We start from the raw sequence: 17,551 nt of genomic DNA on the forward strand, positions 1-17,551 counted from the left end.
GAAGAATAGCTGTACTGTACCAGCATGTTTTGTTTAGAAATAGTGCCATACTTTGTTATTTACTGAAATATATCATTGTTGTGCATATTGGAGTATTGTGTGCTTAGACTCATTAATTTCAAAGGCACTGTCAATAAGGCAACTATACAGCCAGTTACTCACTGAGTGTGGTGAATTTATCCCGCTCTTACATAGGATCTTGCGTGTGTGTTTACAGTTGTAATTAAAATATGTTTAGGATTTTTACAAGGCCTTGAGTTTATACAGGCATTATCATCCTTCAGGCAAAGATGTAAGAGTTTCTTTGTCTGTGATTTCTGTGTATGTATGAGTAAAGTACTTGACTTAGGTTTCAAAATCAAATTAACAAGTTCCAGAAAGTGTGTAAAGTTGGTAAAAATTTGTATTATCAAGATTCAGAAATTTACATGATAATGTAAAACCTTACAGTGATCTATAGGCTCTATAAAGCATATAAATAGTTTGTACGGTGTGTGGAGAGAGAATATTTCTTTTGCTTTAATTTAAAAGTAGCAGTGCACAATCTGAAAATGTCCGAGCCATCTGAGCCATGTCTTTTGAACCTTACAAATACTTTCTAGCAGTTAAATTACTAACTTTAAAATGAAATTAATATAATTTTACCATCCTTTAGTGAGCATAGTTTTAATGTGTGAGAACATCTTAGGTGCTAAGACTTCTGACTGGCTTTTTTAATACACACGAGACATTTGGATAGTTTGCACCTGAACTCAGCTGCTTTCTGTTCAGCCACTTGCATTCTTTCTTTTTCTCAGATGGGTTGTTCCCACCCCTTCTGGACTGTTGTATTAATTAGAAAAGTGTTCCTCGGACTTTTTGTGACTTCTTTTTGATTCATCCATGTTTTATAAGACTGAATTGACGATAGCTTTGGTTCTTCAAGGTAGGGGAGCAGGAACTAGTTGTAATTACAGGCAGTAGGTGTAAAAATTACTCCGTGTCCCGGGGAAAGCAAACTTCTGACAGCAGCTGACAGGTTCCTTACAAATATAAATGTTCATGGCCAGTAAGTCTAGCCCTACCTCATGCCACAATCTTAGGACTAGCTTACTGCCAGGTAACATAGCTTTTTCCAATGTTTTGCAACCCACTTGAAACACTCCTGCACCTACTAGGCAGGTTGCACCCCACCTTTTGAGAAACACCAATGTAAAACAAAAGGTGTCAGTAAGTCCACAGGAATTCTTAACTCTTATGATTATAGTTCTTGTGGAATATTTTCTGAATGGGCTAAAGCCAAATTTGTGGGAGAGACACCTTCTGTGTCTCTCTCAGGTCAGTGCATACTCAAAGCAAGCAATTGTGATGTTAACCTGAGTAGCGATTAACAATGTAAAGAGTTGCTCTGTCATCTTACTCAACATACCTATGCAATATGAGGGAGCTGAAAACTGCTAAAGTAATGTATTGTGGAGATTGATCTGATGGGCAAAAGAAGTTGTTTTTTCTGTCTGTAAGGAGGTCATAGGTCTAGGACTGAATTTTCATCTTACTGGGTACATGAAATGACCACTACATTTTCAAAAGGTAGCAAACTGTGCAGAGCAAAACTATGCTTAATACTGTTCCTTTTCTAGAAAATATTTAGGGAGAAGTGAATACATTAAAAATTACAATTTATTTGCTTTATTGCAAAACTGGCTTTCTGTATTTGCTTTCAATTTATCAGTAATTAGTTAATAGAACCAAACATTACATTAACCAAGCACTTCTTTATGGCCCTCACGTTGGTTCTATACAAACAAAAGCAGCATCAGACAGTAAGAGTTACTGCATTAAAAAAAAAAAAAATCATATATACCACAACAACCATCAACTCAGGTGCCAAGCAGACAACCCAGCAGCATCTCCGTATCACACTAGTAATTGTTCGTAAGTATTGACTTTTTTGTTGTGACAGTGGTCATACTCTTCACACTTTTTAGTGCTCCCCGAAATCAGAGCACAGCAAAGAGCTGCTGGCCATCTTGCCTGGGACTTGTCCGGAAGAGGAAGATTACAGCTGGCTTGCCTAAGGGTGGCCAGCACTGATGGAGTAAACTGGCTGAGCTCCAGATTTTCCAAGCCTGAAGCTCACTGGAGAGAGTTCCAGCTGGCTTTGCAAACTGCCCAGCTGCAGAGGGCAAGCCTGTTTTGGAATATAGATCCTTTCATACTAGCCAGTTTACAGTAGTCTAGTTTCTTTTACAATGTGGAGAATCTTTTAGCTGTGCCTTTCTTTTGACTTTTCTTTTTACAAAGGGGTCAGATGTGGTGGTAGTTCTTCCAGTTATATTGAGGTATCTTGCAACATGGGAATTCTGTGTACGCTGTTCAGCATGCAATGTAGATTGCACAAAGGAGACTTCAGCATTAAAATGTGTAGTGTTAGTGGAGATGAAAGAGGAGACTATTTTATTCATTTGTTTTGTAAAGTATTGGAATCATGTTCCCAAACTATGAAAAAGCTATGGTCTGAAGAGCTTGATAGTGCTCTTAGTACTGGTAACTACTTCTAGCTAGGGAAAAGGGGAATAATCTTAGGCTGATATTTTATTGATGAGACACTAATGAGATAAGCCAGCAATCAATTTTTTTAATTGTTCTAAGTGCAATGTTCAAAGTTTGTCTAAGTTGTCATTCTTAGGGGGCAGGAGGCTACATATAGCCTTTATATAGCCTATTCTTAGGCTATATATAGCCTTATATATGCAGACATTACCTGTCTTGTTCTGGGTGTTACAGCAGATAAAATTTCTATGAATAAGAGAGACGTTCTTTATTAAATGTGTTGAAGTTGTAAGTAGGTTGATGAGTAATGGAGATTGATTAGCACTTTATATATTGTGTTGACACTGCATCATAAGGAGAAAGTACTCCTGGAGGTTGAAGCCAATTATTAAATTTAAATGATAAAAATGATAAACAGTAAGAAATTCAAAGTGATCCATCTTAATTAAAACAAATTTAATTATACGCAGAGCAATATAAAGATTTGTGCAGGTCTAGGATTAGGAAAGATGTATAGAAGTACATCCGGACCATTGTTGCTGCAGTAAATTGTGCACAGTGTCCAGAGGGGAGATTTCGCCATCTTCTAAGTTACATTAGAATAGTATTTGCTAAAAGATTTACTAACACTTTTCCAGGGCTCCCAAAAGGTGAGATGGAGTAATAACAAGACACAACAGCAGAATAAGCATTATGTTATATGGGGATGTCCTGCTTTGCTTTTTCATTCTCTACTGAAGCTTTTTCTGGCATCAGTTTTCTGTTGTTGAAAGATCGTAATTTGTGCACATTTTAGTGACTCACAGGAAATCTTTTTTTTTTTTTTTGTCCTGTGTGCAAGGCAGCTTAGAAATGGAAGAGTAAAAGATGGCTATTTGGATAAAAGGAGGGGTTTCTATTAATGAACTACTAAAGATGTAGTCGCTGACTTGGAATTTGGTGTACAATAACATTTAAATAAAAATGGTTGTTGAGCAGCAGACGTCTGGGATCCATTAACAGGAACAAAGCCTATACTTGACAAATTGTATGCCTATTTGAAATACAGGCTAGTAGTTTTCAGAATTGTTATTGTGGACTTTACCTTCAGAATTTTGTGGGCTGTACCTTAATATAAGGAGGATATTGGCAATGAATGCTGTTTGGAAACCAGTAACAAAAGATGGCAATTAAAGGACAGACTTGCAAGCAAAGACTAAAAGAAAAGCTTAAAAGAATTAAACACACGTAACGTGGTCAAACATTGACTAAAGGGGAGCATAAAAACATTTACAAATACTTTAAGGGTTTAAACATCAAAGTATATAGATAAATTATTTAGAGCGGTCTAAGAGAGTATAAATATGAATAACAGGATATAATTAAGCAAAGTAAGATTTAAGCAAAATATAAGGCAAAATATCCTTACAGTAAGACAGTTTATTAGATGGTAGATGAGGCTTCCAAAGGCAGTGATGAAAAAGCCATCATTGAAAACATTCAAAATTAGACCAGGTGAAATACTGTAGGAAGAATTGTATAATAAATTGGGGAGCAGGTGGGACAAGTGATCCAGTGGCTTTTGGTTTTATTTTTCTTCATTGCTGCTTTGAAAAGATATACCTAATGGAACAATATTGTTGTCATATTAACATTAAAAATTACGTGCTGAGTTTTAAAAAAGTCCATTTTTTTTAATTTGGGAGGAAAAATAATTGATTATGCAAATTTTGAGGCACTGTTGAAAAATTGTAACTGTTACTATTACCATGTGGTAAACAATGGTAAATATGAATTCTAGGCCCATAAAAGCATGAACATTGTAAGTTAATGCTGCCAGATTACATGATAGCTGAGGTTTGATATGACATTTATCTTCAGGATTGAGTAAACTGATAAATCACAAGTGGCATAGCCACAAGTGAGTTAGCAAGCGTTTACTCATGAGTGAAGATAAATGTCATATCAGACCATAGCCATTCTGAATTTTGTACATTTACAAGTGGCTTGTTTCTTCCTTCCACAATACTTTTTTTAACTTAATTGAGAGAAAAAATGCTTGGTAAGGGATATATTTTCCAAATTTATCTTCCATTCTTTGCAGAAGCTTCTGTTTCCTATGCTTTTGTTTTTATTGCTGTATTTGATATGCTTAAGCTTTTGGATCAGATGCTTTTGTTGCAAAGTGTGATTTATGTAAATAGAGTCAGGCTGATTTTGCAGCCCTTGTCAAGTAAGGGGAAGCATATTGTTGGGACCCCATGCATCTGCATTGGTAAAGGAGCATCTAGATTTTTGAGACTTGCAAAATCCTTCTCCTCAAAGACTTTAGCAGTGAGTTCTAATCTAATTGTCCTAAAGGAGTTTTCCTTTCAATGGTTTGTAGCTAGTAGCTTTCATTTTTACTTAGTATCTCCTGTTTAGGTAAGAGAAAGAGAACAGAAGTTATCAGTCTTTCTGCTTTTATATATTTTATGTGCTTTGGCTGAATTCTTTCTCAGTCTGTATTTGTTGGTCATTTGTATTGTTAATTATTGGTCTGTGTTCACATCTGTAATCTTTGTCCTGCAGTAACATATACAGTAGAAGATTCACACCTGTCATGGTATGGTCATCACCTTTTGGCTTGAGATAGGGACCAGAGAGCACTATTACTTTATTCTCATATAGTTATTGAATCTAAGCTTTTTGAAGAAGGGCCTTAGGAAAAATGAGTATTTCAGCTGTCACCACTTTGTTATTCTGGTTATCAGTAGTGTGGCTGTTAAATATCCTTTTTTCATCTTCATAAAGTCTGCTTGTTTTGTGGAAGCACCTTTGTACAACCATCCCTTTTTACAGATGTGAAAATGAAGTGAACTTTAGAAATGGACAGAATAGTAGTCTGAAGCATTCGGGAGGTGAGAGAAGGAACTTGTCTGGGGGAGCAGACAGATGGTGAATCAAAGTGAGCGTGACTAGTGGAGTGGAAAGATGATGGTTAAGGGGAGAAGAGGGAAGGTGAAATAAAAAAGGGAGAATACTTTCTGTTGTGAGAAATGTGTCTTATTTTGCAGAAAAATGTTATTTTATAGAAAAAAAATTTAGGTAACTGTTCACATATTACACTTGGAGAAGCAATGCCATGACTTTCTGCTTCAGTGTGTTCCTTGAAGAGCTCCAAAGTGCAGCAGCCTAAGAGATGATTCTTCGACTTTTGACTGATAGATTGAAGAGGAATAAGCTGGTATATGACAGTACTTGCTGTCTCGGCACTGTCTTGATCACAATTTTGTTTAGTAATTTTGTTATTTTCCAAACTCATTACCAAATCCAGGCAATGGCTAAATCACATTAAATCTTTTTTATTTTCTGTGCCTTTGTTGTTACTGCTCTGCTGTTGTGCTTGCTGTTTTCAGTGGTGGAAATAATGAAAATGGCTTCCCTTCTTTTTAGTGGAGGTGGAATGATGAACAGTTTCTGTAAACTTTGAAGACTTTTATATTCTGTCTTGTTACCTTTTCTGACTCAGCACTTTTATAAGATCATTGATATTATGATTATGGGTGTAGTGGTAAAAGGTTGGAAAGGACTTCTGCAGGTGTCTAGTCCAACCTCCTGCTTACAGGTTAGCACGTTGCCCAGGGCCTTGACCAGTCATGTTTTGAGTATCTTCAAGATGAGATTACACAGCCTCTCTGGGCAAGCTGTTCCAGTGCTTGCCCACTCTCTTGGTAAATTTCTTTTTTCCTTATATTAAACGGAAATTTCCCATATTCCAACTTGTGCCCATTGTGTCACATCCTTCTGCTCTGCACCTCTGAGAGAGTCTGAGTGAGTCTTCTCTTCATCTTCGCGTTAGGTGGTTGCAGACAGCAATAAGATACCCCCCTTTTCTGAAGGCATCAATGTAATGTCCCTGATAACCTCAGTATACTAAAACATCCACTTCTGTATCTTCTGTATCAGTCTGGGTTAGTAAATTGGTGCTTACGAACTGATCATTTGGGATTCAGCATCGATTCAGCATCTGAATAGATAACATTAGATGGGGTACACTCATTGTGTGTATTTTTAGGCTGTGAGAAATATGAAATAATTTGGTTAAGTTAATCATCTCCCAGACTAGCTTGCTAGCACCTTGTTCATTGTCTACACTTTTCAGGCAAAGTTAAAGACATAATAGTAATGTTTATGCTGTTGGGAAAATAGGCAAGAGTATTAGAACAGTTTGAGTTATTTCAATTGATGAAGGGTGGTTTAGATTGTTTATAAATTTTAATGCAAGGTCAATGACCTCTGATTCATCAGTTTTTAATATGTCCCTTTTTTGCCTGCAAAGAAGTTTACACGTTCTGTTTCAGAAACAAATTGCTAACATTCATTCCTCAGTCACTTCCAGATCTGAAGGTTACATTTGTGTTGAAACGTGTCTTAAAACTGTATAGACACTGGAATTTAAGTTAGTGTAAAATGTTGCTCTGAGTTCAGGTGCAGTTGTTCCTTTTTGAGAGTACGTGCTTGTTGCAGATTGCTTTCTGTATGGAATTTAAGATGATGATTTTGATCTGTGTCCCTTGGAAAAGTATATTTCTCAATCATTTTCTACACTTCCAGCACTTTCACATACATTGAAGTCCTAGTACAGTACTTGTTAAAGGACGTTTTTTGAATGTGTTTGATAGTAAAGAAAACATTGCCATTACTTATGTCATCTTAAATGGTTATATACTGTCCTATCTTTAATGGTGTTAGTGGCTCATTTTTTAGGGCATTTACATGAAAATATTGATCAGGTGAAACAGAACTTGATTCTGAACTGTAGAAGTTGCTTGCTTCACAAAGAAAAAAATCTAATCGCAGATGATTACTGTAATACCAGATAGTAATTCTATCCACAGGTCACACACATGTCCTTTTTGGCCTGGCTTCTGGCCAGTTAAGGTATGGCTGCTTGTCTTCACTGTTCTTTGAAAACTCATCCAATAAATTATTGTAAAAGTGGCAACATTCTCCTTCTTTTTCATACCAATGTAGTCTTTTTTTTTTCTGTGGACTATTCTGACTCCTTACTTATTAAAATACACTTGTACATGTTTCCTGTGCATCAAAATGCAGTCAAATTCAACTTCTTCCCTCATGTTCACTTATCACCTCTATTTCTTTCCTGTTTCTAAGCATGGTAGCTACTTTATTCTTTCCCCTCTGAGTGTCACTATATACTTACTGCCTGTCTTGACCAAGTAAATGTACATCCATTTGCTCCGTTTCTGTGCTTAATACAAATGCTGCATTTTCCTTCATTGTCCGTAGCTGAAGCTGAATCCTTAATCTTTTTTTCCCTTTTCTCTTTCCGCAAGGTAGCTATTGCTAATACTTCTGCATCCACAGGTTAATTATGACTTTTCAACTTTTAATATTTTAGGATGTACAGAATGCAATTTCGTAATTTCAAAATGGCCCTATTTATTTTTTCTACAGACTGCATTACAGGTCTTGTTCCCTCATTACTCTTTTCTTGTTTGTAGTTTTCACCTCTCTTCCTTCTGATTTGGGAGCCCTGCTGATGGAACAATTTCCTGTTTGTTCCCTAGCCTCTTCATTCTCTACTTTTATGTCTCATTTGAAAATACTGTTTCTCCTTTCCTTTTCTCCATAGCATACTTTGAAGTCAGAGATTTGGCCATTCATTATTCAGCTAAATAATATGGTTTTAGATACACTTTCTAAGAATAATGCTGACTGGTGCTGAATAAAGGTGCAGTGGTTCCTGTTTGCTTCATGTCGTGGTGTGTAGCGTGGCATATTGTCTTCTAGGAGGGAATACTGCATCTTGTGGGTGTGAAACTGAGACGTGCAAGTCAGAAACAGCAGACGCATTATGCAGTGGGAGTAACATAGTTGTGACTGGGAAGAGCACATGACTTCTGAAGTTGTCATGCCTGAGTTGTGGTTGTAATCTTATTCGCAGCTATTTGCCCGTGTTTTGTTTTCAAGTTTATTTACAGATTTTTTTTTTCCAGCTCTGCAGCATCCACATGTCTTTTTGAATCTTCTTTTCATTACATCTGTACCTGCCTTGTCCCTGATTTCATGAACGTACATTTTGCTGTTGCTTAGACATGACCCTTGCAGGTTCTTTCTTTTTTTATTTTGATTTGTTTATGGGTCAAATTCTAAGTTTTTAACCCAGTTTCAGTTTTGGGTAAGGACTTCAGAACTTGGCTTAGTAGTAAGTGAAACCTTGAGAATATCCAATTAACATTTAAAAGATGAATAGTATGATCACCACAAAACATTGTTTTCTTTCTTGTGTATATCTGACTTTGGAACCCATAATATTTTAGAATTTACTTTTAGTATATATTTTCTTTAAAAAACTTAGATATAGAGTGAAAAGCCTAATGCTTGTAGGTGGATACCACTAAAATTATTGCAGCATTTTCTTCTACAAAAATGCTTTTCTTCCTAGTAAAATTTCTGAAGACAAAAGTCTAAACTTTAATATTAACCTTACTACTTTGAAATATATTTTTGATGAAGGTTGTGACATGACATTTGTGTCGAATATTATTTGATTTTTTTTTTTTAAAGCATAACAGCAAAATAGGTATATACACACACACACAACCGCATGCATTACATGAATATGACTTTTGTCACTAGCTGGTTGTGCTTTTAGAGATCCACATGCTTATATTAGTAATTACAGGTATTAGTATATTTACGTTGTGTGTGTTTGTGTATAAAGAGTATAATATAAGTATACTTTTTTTTAATAATAGCAGATTATCCAGTCAACATCTGCTCAAACTGTGAAACGAAACCCTGCTTGCCAGACTACCCAGATTAGGATGCCAGTGGTAATAACTCAGACCATTAGACCACAAGGTATGGGTTTAAATGTTTTAGTGAGATTGTTACCTTTGTGTGAATTTCATTGTAATTACAAACTAGTAGCATGGGAAAAACTTACAGTGTTGACATTGGCAGGCTTGACATTTATTTTTTACTTCATACTGGCTGAGGAATGCATGTTTCCACTATGCAGTTTCAAGGTATTTCAGACCAACACAGTGAAATGTTTTGAAAGAACCTTAGGACTAAACTCTCACGTGCTTAGCTCCTTACTCAGCAGTTTTTCGTGGAAAGTTCTGAAAGAAGTCAGGAACTTGACTCTTACTGTCCTAAGCTCTAACTCTGGGCCAAGAGAGAAATTACTCATTTTTTCCTGAAGCCTAGAGGATGCCTCAATTTAATCATCCTACTTTTAACTCTTAATCCTGAAGCGGAACATGATAGTCACTCTCTCTGCAGCTACAGAGGTCAAGGTAGGAGTCCTAGAGAAATTTCTCAACCCACGTGCCTGCCCCCGGCCCCCCCCCCCCCCCCCCGCCAGTACGTTTACTCTTTGGTGAGGTCAGAGACTGACTGCAGCACCCTGACATGCCATGATTAGCCAGGGGAGCAAGAGGTGTAGTTTGTACACAACTTTGTCATCTCTCTGTGCACAGGTGGATTAATGTCTGGCTGATACATCCCACTTTTTAAGAGGGTTCTTGAAGCCTTCTTACTTTCTAACAAATATCCATTTGTTTCTTTCCACCACTAGACCTGTTAGGCTCGGTTTTTATTTTTCCTGATTATGTGCGAGAGTATCTTTTTGGATGTGGGCATTTAGATGATCGAGGGTTTGTAATGGAATACAGAGCTTGTCATCTTTAGGTATTGAATCAGAAATCAAACTATTTTAAATGCACATAAAAGCTATTGCTGCCTATTTGACTTTATTGCTTGATCTTTTCTGTTCTCCTTGGGAAAAGAAATCATAAAAACCCCCAATGATCACAGTTAATAGCAGCTGATGTTCTACTTGCTCTGTTCCCTCCAGAAAATCCAAAGGTTGAATGGACATGGAGGCCAAGCTGTCACTGTAATCCTGTAGGCCGTTCTTCCAAGTTAGGAAGAAATGCATGTACTTGTCATAAAAGATGTATATTTGATAGCACAGATACTCATGTCCTGAGTTTATTAACAGGGAAGGTATTCAGCATCTTATAGCATGAACTTTCACTTCTGACTAATGTGTCTGAGAGTGAAGGCTGATTTCATTTCTTTGCTTGTTCAGTCTCTAAGTTGTGAATGTCAACAGTGTGCCACGAATTTGCATGATACTGGCATCTGTCTTTCAAACAGTGGATTTGGAATACGAATTTATTCATGATAGCCATTGATCAGCCAATGAAATGCAACTTAACTGGCAGTTTGGCTTAAGGAAGACGATGGCTCATAAAGGCCAATTCATGCAAAGCCCCGCTTCCAGGTGAGCTTATCCCTATTTACAAGCTTGTTTAAGCCCGCCACTATATTGTTTTAATTACACAGACAAAGCAAACAGAATAGAAATTCAGAAAACATCCCATTGTAAAACTGCTCATCCTGCAGCCCACGTCTAGGGAAAAGTCTGCCTGTGTGAAATGCCGCTATGGCATACTGTCAGATATCCGTTTATTTTGATCTTGATATATTGTTAAAACTTTCTCCTGTAAACACCAGTATTTTAATGATATTTTATACTGGCCTAGGTATTCCTGTAGAAGGAGTTAAGATACTGGAATAGGATGTGGTCTATATAGAAAATTACAGTAGTATAATTTTGTGGAGTGTGACTTTTTAATGATAGTTACACCAGAACTGAGCTGACTTCCACAGAATGGTGAATTTTCCTTCTCAGATAGGAGTAAATCTCCTAGTGTAATGTATCTTTACAGTCATATTAATGCATCCATGTGAACAGACTGTAATGCTTTTTTTAAACAGTAGTATAGATAAAGTTGGCAGGCTTTAAGGATTTTTGTATTAATAAAATTACTTCCACACCAGGAGAAATAACACTATAGTTATTGCATGAAAAATTCACACTCCTTTATCAAAGTACTTATTAGTATAATAATTAGGTGACTTGCATCTTATGGATGGGGGAATTGAGCCAAAGAATAAAATAATTTTTTATATATATAAATATATATATTATAATTTATTATTATATTTAAAGAAATACAACTAGGAATCTATAAGCTCCTAAATTTGGGCTTATTTCTCTAGATCATGCTACTTAAAATTTTAAACGAGGACCCAATGGTGAAAGACTCTGTATGTCATTATCAATCCCATGAAATATCTAGGCCCACAGGTGATATTATTTTTCAAAATATGCCCTGCCTTATAATATAAATTGATGTTTTATCCATATTTTGTGTCTAACTGCTTAATCATGCACTGTTGTGGTTTAAATCAGAAAACTTGTATGTCATCCCAAAACTTACATTTACTTTGCCAGATCCATTTAAGTAGAATTACATATACATGGGGTGAAAGAAAGTGAGACTTAATTTTTCCATATCCAGTGTAGACATACTGTTTTCCTGAGACTATGAAGTTAACTACTCTGTTGCTGTACCTTTTTGGTTTGTGTTTTTGTTTGTTTTTTTTTTTAATCAAAAGTTATCATCTGTAGAAAACAAACCATTGATACTAGTTCTAAAGGAATATGATATTAATTCTGGAGGAGTGCCACTGTTACCTTAATTTCGCCATTGCAATAATTTTCAAGGTTAACACACTTTTAATCTCCTAGATGTTAATTGTAGAAAGCAGTGATCCACTAATTTTTGTTACTGTATTATTTCTTTCCTTCCAGTTCACTTAGTTGAAAACCTTTAAATTAGTTCATCTGAAATAGATAAATGAATTGTCTGGTCCATGAACTAATGCTATCTGTGACATCTCATGGACCTTAAATATTCTGATGACAAAATATTTTTGTTCCCCAGGCTTGGAGCCTGAAGTCCTAAATCTTGTTTTATATTTGCTGATGTTGAGAGTCCACACAACAGTTTATTTATACAGACTGAAGAACTGAACGAACACTGTCAAATTAGTTTCGCTTTAAGATCATATGTTGAAGTTGATGAAGACTTCAAAATAAAAAAAGTAATGCTGGACTCATTCAAAGCTAACATTTTGGTTTTAGCAAAGAAGTATTCTTAAAAGGATTTGTTGGGATAGTTGTGTTTCAGGTTTTTATAATTCATGAAAGAAAAATAATGTAACTCTACTAGGGTTCATACCATGTCATTTATATGCAATTGAGCCATAGATGTGCAGGAATAACTTTCACATACTTCTCAAAGTCTCAAACGCTATAGGTATGTAATGCTCAATAAAATTGAGTGATATACAAGAAAAAGGTGAGATCTTTTAAGTCAAGTAGACATATGAATTAATTATTTTCACATGCCAAAACACAGGTGGTATTAAAGGAAACACAAAATATAACCCAAGTAGACATGTGTTTAAACAGTAAAGGAGTGCTTGCTCCAAAAGTTTCATTTGTCAATGCTTTTTCAGTTGCATACTGGTACAATGTTTTTAATAATAGTAATACAGGTCTGTTGATTTACTAATCAGCAACTTAAATTTGTAATTGTTTTTGGTTAGATTTTTCCAAATGTCAGAGAGGAATTAATATCCATTTTTTAATTTACTGTCACAGGAAGCTGAATGTCCACCACACTTTGGCTCATTTAGAAAGCCCAGTTTTACTTCTACATATAGACCTGTGAAGTCTAGATACAGAGATGAATTACTTTTAAATCATCATTTTAAAAATAAGAAAGTGAAAGACAACCTTCATGAGGGGGGTTATATAAAATTTTACAATAGTGTTTTTTCTTTTACATACAATATAAAACATTTTAAAATATTTAAAGTAATGTTTTCAACTCTGAAAATACATGTTTTTCACTGCAACAAAGAACAATGACTATAAAGAAAAATGTAAAAGGCATAGTTAATACCCTGAGTGACTGTGACTTAAAGCATCTGTATTAAGAACATTTCAAATTCTGCTTCTTTATTCTGTGCAGATTATCTAGAAAAATGGTTTACTGGCAATTGCAAACACACTTATAGCCATTATGTGTATTATAATGAGTTATGGCCAGCGGTTTTCAGTTTTGGAATCTTCAGTATTCTGTAAACATTGAACAAACTGTAATGTTAATATAAATTTTGTATTTAAAATTGTTCTTCTTCAGCAGTGTAATCTTTAAAAATAATAACTTCCTTTGTTTGCAATTTACAGACAGTTAAATTTAGTTCCTGGACAGAAGGTTCTTTGATGTAAATTGTCTAAGACAGCTCATAATAACATTGCTTGGTGTTTTTCAGGCACAGTAGGGAAGGCACCAACAATACAAGCCAGCAAAAGTCCTGGGGGCTTTGGTGTTCAGGTCTCTGCAAATCAGAAAAACAAGCTGAATGACCCTGGAGGTGGTTCTTTCAGGTAAAAAAATAAAAAATAATAAAAAAAAAATGCAGGGGGGTCGTTGGGGGGATCTTAAATATAAAATAGAATTTAGAATTGGCTTAACACCAGAGGGCAGTGTTTTACAATAATTCCTGCATTTTCTTACTGTGATTGGATGACAATTTTCTTTCTTAGTTCTATTTTTAAAAAAGGGAGGGGGTCATGACATGTCTTGAGGATTTTCCTCTAAATGCACTTTTTAATGTTTAGTAAAGCCTTCAATTCTGTGGATTATACTAAAACTTCTGGTAAATGGAATTATGTATATGAAGTTTTTAAAAAAAAAATACATGGTTGGTTTTACATGTTGGATTCTAACGTTCATATAGAACACATCTTGCTGAGAAGATACTAATTGTGACGACAAGGCCTCCTGTCGATAGGCTTCTGCAGCTAAGCTGCAGCTCTCTCCTCATCAGCGTAGAGAAAATACTGTATGGTTTTGGTAGTGGGGTTTGGGTGGGTTTTTTGTGTGTGTGTAGGATTGTTGTTCTTGGTTTTGAAGAGAAGACATTGCTGTATCTATTCTTCACGTGCTTACTTACGTAGCAGAGGTTGGGGCATTCTGTGGGTCCCTGTAGTAATCAGGTGCTGCAAAGGTTCAACACGGTAGCATTGATGCGTTGAGCTGCTATACCAGTTCTTTTGTACTTCAAACTTTTATTTTATATATATTTTGGATATTTTTACTCTTTGTAGTGAAAAGTTAATCTTATGTTTACTGCATTTTGCTTTCGCTACCGTCATTTTAATTTTTTTCCACTGATGACAGTACATTTTATTTGCGTTCAAACATTTTCTTCCTTTGTTAAATGACAAAATATTCCTAGATTTTCATTTTCATCTTCTGGAATTCTTATGTTGCTCTGACATCAGCAAACCACTAATTAATTTTCAGGCTTATGCTTTTGCAGGTGAAGTAAAAGAGAATTCGTAGCTCTGAAATATCTCTGCTTTGAGGCATGTCAGTATTGCAACTAATAGTGGTAGTACTTAGTATTAATCTAGAAGCAAAATCATTCAATTTTTTATTTTCCAATGCTTTTGCCTCCCACTGAGTATTTAAATGATTTAAAATGTCTGTTGGGTTCAATTGTACTATCTTAATAAGTATTTTTTATGTTTTTAAGCAACATGAGCATTTATTCTTCGTTAGTATAGCTTTCAATTTTACATACACCAAAAGGGACAGCATTTTTTTATCTGGATGTTGTAAACTGTGCCAGGATTGATTCTTGCATTCACTTAGTTTATACATAGAATATATTAGGTTAGCTGGAATTGTTAATTTTCCCTTGGGGAGAAGCAAATGCTCAAGGCACTGATTGATAAATCAATAAATCTTTAGTGAGTTTGGTAAATAAGCTGTCAAGGGTGTATGTCATTTTTCCTCTAGAGAACAAATTTTAGTCAGAATGAATGTGTTTGTTTCCTTGCATTGTTTTCTCCTTCAAAATAGTAAGACACAAAGCTGCATTTAAATAAGTCCATAAAATTGCAAGGATTTATTAAACAGCAGCAAAGATCAAGCTTTTTCTTGATACCTTAACAAAGAATTCAGTTGTTTGCATATTTGCATTTCAACTCCTAACCTCTCCTGAGGACAAATAGATGTCTGACTATTAAGCCTAAAGGCACAGAGCTGGAAATCTGTATTAATCCTCTGAATGCTGACTAGTTTTCCTCAACATTCCCAGCGTGTGTGAAGAATGTGTTTTTAGCCAGAAGGCAAACTGGCATCTAAAGCAAAGCAAGAATTTTGAAAAATAGTTGTGTTATGTATAAATTTATTTTGCCCTTAGTGTTTTATTATTGCATATTTGTTTCATTATTTTATATTCTGCTTTCTTTAAAATAACTTACTTGAGCTTTTCACTCTTGTGAGCAAAGTGTTGGTCACTAGAAATGAAAATGAGAACTTTGTTATTTTCAGTTTCTTCTGTTCTGGACTGTGGGAAATACAGGAAGGAATTACATAAAAGATGTAGCAATTAGGAATTTTGCAAATTACAGCTTAGCCTTTAATGTCAGCATTTATTAATGAACTGTAAGACTGCTTACATGAGTTCACTGGATATTATAGTAGCTGTTCTATGACACAGAGTTTTCAACCCAAGACTTCTGCAATGTAAAGTTGTTGTATTCATGAAATTTTATGTCACCTTTTTTGGTATTAAAATTTATTGTTGCTAAGTTTTCAGAGAGAACTACAAACAACTCCATTTAGTTGACTTTTCAACTATGTTAATACCTAAGGATGGAAATTTGATTTCCATTTTTTGTAATTTTTTGTTTGTTTGTTTTACAGTAGAGATCCAGGCTTACATTTGTACTGTAATAGTCCAGCTAGAGAGTTCTGTAGTCAGGAGAGATGAAGCAGAAGGCCCACTGAAGTCTGCTAGGGGCCTGCGTATTTGGCTACAACTGCTGTGTACATCATCATCTAGTTTGGTAACCTCAGAGCTCCCACTAACATAGTCTACCACTGATGACGGTGAAAGTAGCAGACTCTCAAAGTAATTATTACCTATAGTTCAGATTGTGGCCAATATAAAGAAGTAGTGGAAACATTTGTTCCCCTGATAGAGAGTCAGAAAAATTTCAGTTGGAAGGGACCTTGGGAGGTCAACTAGTCCAACTTCTGACTCAGAGCAGGTTTGGTTAGATCAGGGACTTGTCCAGTTCTACGTATCTCCAAGGATGGAGATACATGTTTGTACTTTTGTATTATCCTACCACTTCCTAACTGTATTGAGTAAGGCTCAGTGGCATTGCATGTAAAATGAGGCAAGAAGTGGACAGAACCGTTCCCTTAATGTGAGTGATGATGATATGTTTGCCAACGTGTACCAGCTAGCCAGATGCTCCTTCCTTTTCACAGCAACCTTTCTTTTTCTGAAGCAGTACTTTGAAGTTATAGATAACCTCTTGGAGCCCGTCAGTATCAGGTTTTATACAGCCAATGTGATGGGTTTTTTTTCAGAATCAGTTCTATGAAGTGACTGAGATCGTCTGAAGCTTATCTTAGTATTTGTATTTTATGCTGCTGACTGGCATAATTTTAAAGTAGAGTCTACCTGGGAATAAAAAATTTGTTTTTAGACCTCTTTTGCCTAGCCAAAAGAATCTATTGCCTGTTACTTCATTTTTATTTTTAAAAATATAGTTCTGGCAAAATGCCTCAAAATGCATGATGTTACATCTAATAATGTGCAAAGCAGAATGTCCTTTAAGGAGAGATAGAAAGCCTAATGTAAGTGTTAAAAGGATATCTTCCAAGTTTTCATCTCAAAATGGTATATGATGTAAAGCCTTAAGCTTTAAGTTTCTTTGTTTTTCCAAATAAATATTTCAAGCTATAAGGTGATGGTGTATTTTTTCCATATTTTTCAAAATAAAAATGCTGACCACAAATGTGGTATGTTCTGTCATCCCTTTTGCTTATCAGTGAGAAGATCCAACATAGACCATGAATGAATTGTATGACAAAGAAGTGTTAGGGAGAAATTTCAGATGAAAGCTTTGAAGTCAGAATAAGCATTATAAGAAGTTTGTGTAAATAGAATTTATGCCAGTATAAAATGTAATATAGTAGTGGCTGTTACTGTAATTTCAAGTCACCGTTTATGTCCAATGTATTGTTGTTGATCTCTGATCTTGTGATCCATGGAATTTGTAGACGTGCTCAGA

General features: G+C 35.4%; 1 protein-coding gene across 1 annotated transcript in view; it reads left to right on the forward strand.

Moving 5' to 3' along the window:
- LOC103913774 (transcription initiation factor TFIID subunit 4-like) overlaps window positions 1-17,551 on the forward strand; it is a 148,610-nt gene that overhangs the window by 26,454 nt on the left and 104,605 nt on the right. The window contains exons 9-10 of the mRNA XM_009320320.1: window positions 9,276-9,381; window positions 13,723-13,837. Coding sequence (XP_009318595.1) covers window positions 9,276-9,381; window positions 13,723-13,837 — 221 coding nt within the window. The remainder of the gene's footprint in view (window positions 1-9,275; window positions 9,382-13,722; window positions 13,838-17,551) is intronic.

This window comes from Pygoscelis adeliae, unplaced genomic scaffold (assembly GCF_000699105.1).
Source record: "Pygoscelis adeliae isolate BGI_AS28 unplaced genomic scaffold, ASM69910v1 Scaffold62, whole genome shotgun sequence".
NCBI classification, from domain to species: Eukaryota; Metazoa; Chordata; class Aves; order Sphenisciformes; family Spheniscidae; genus Pygoscelis; species Pygoscelis adeliae.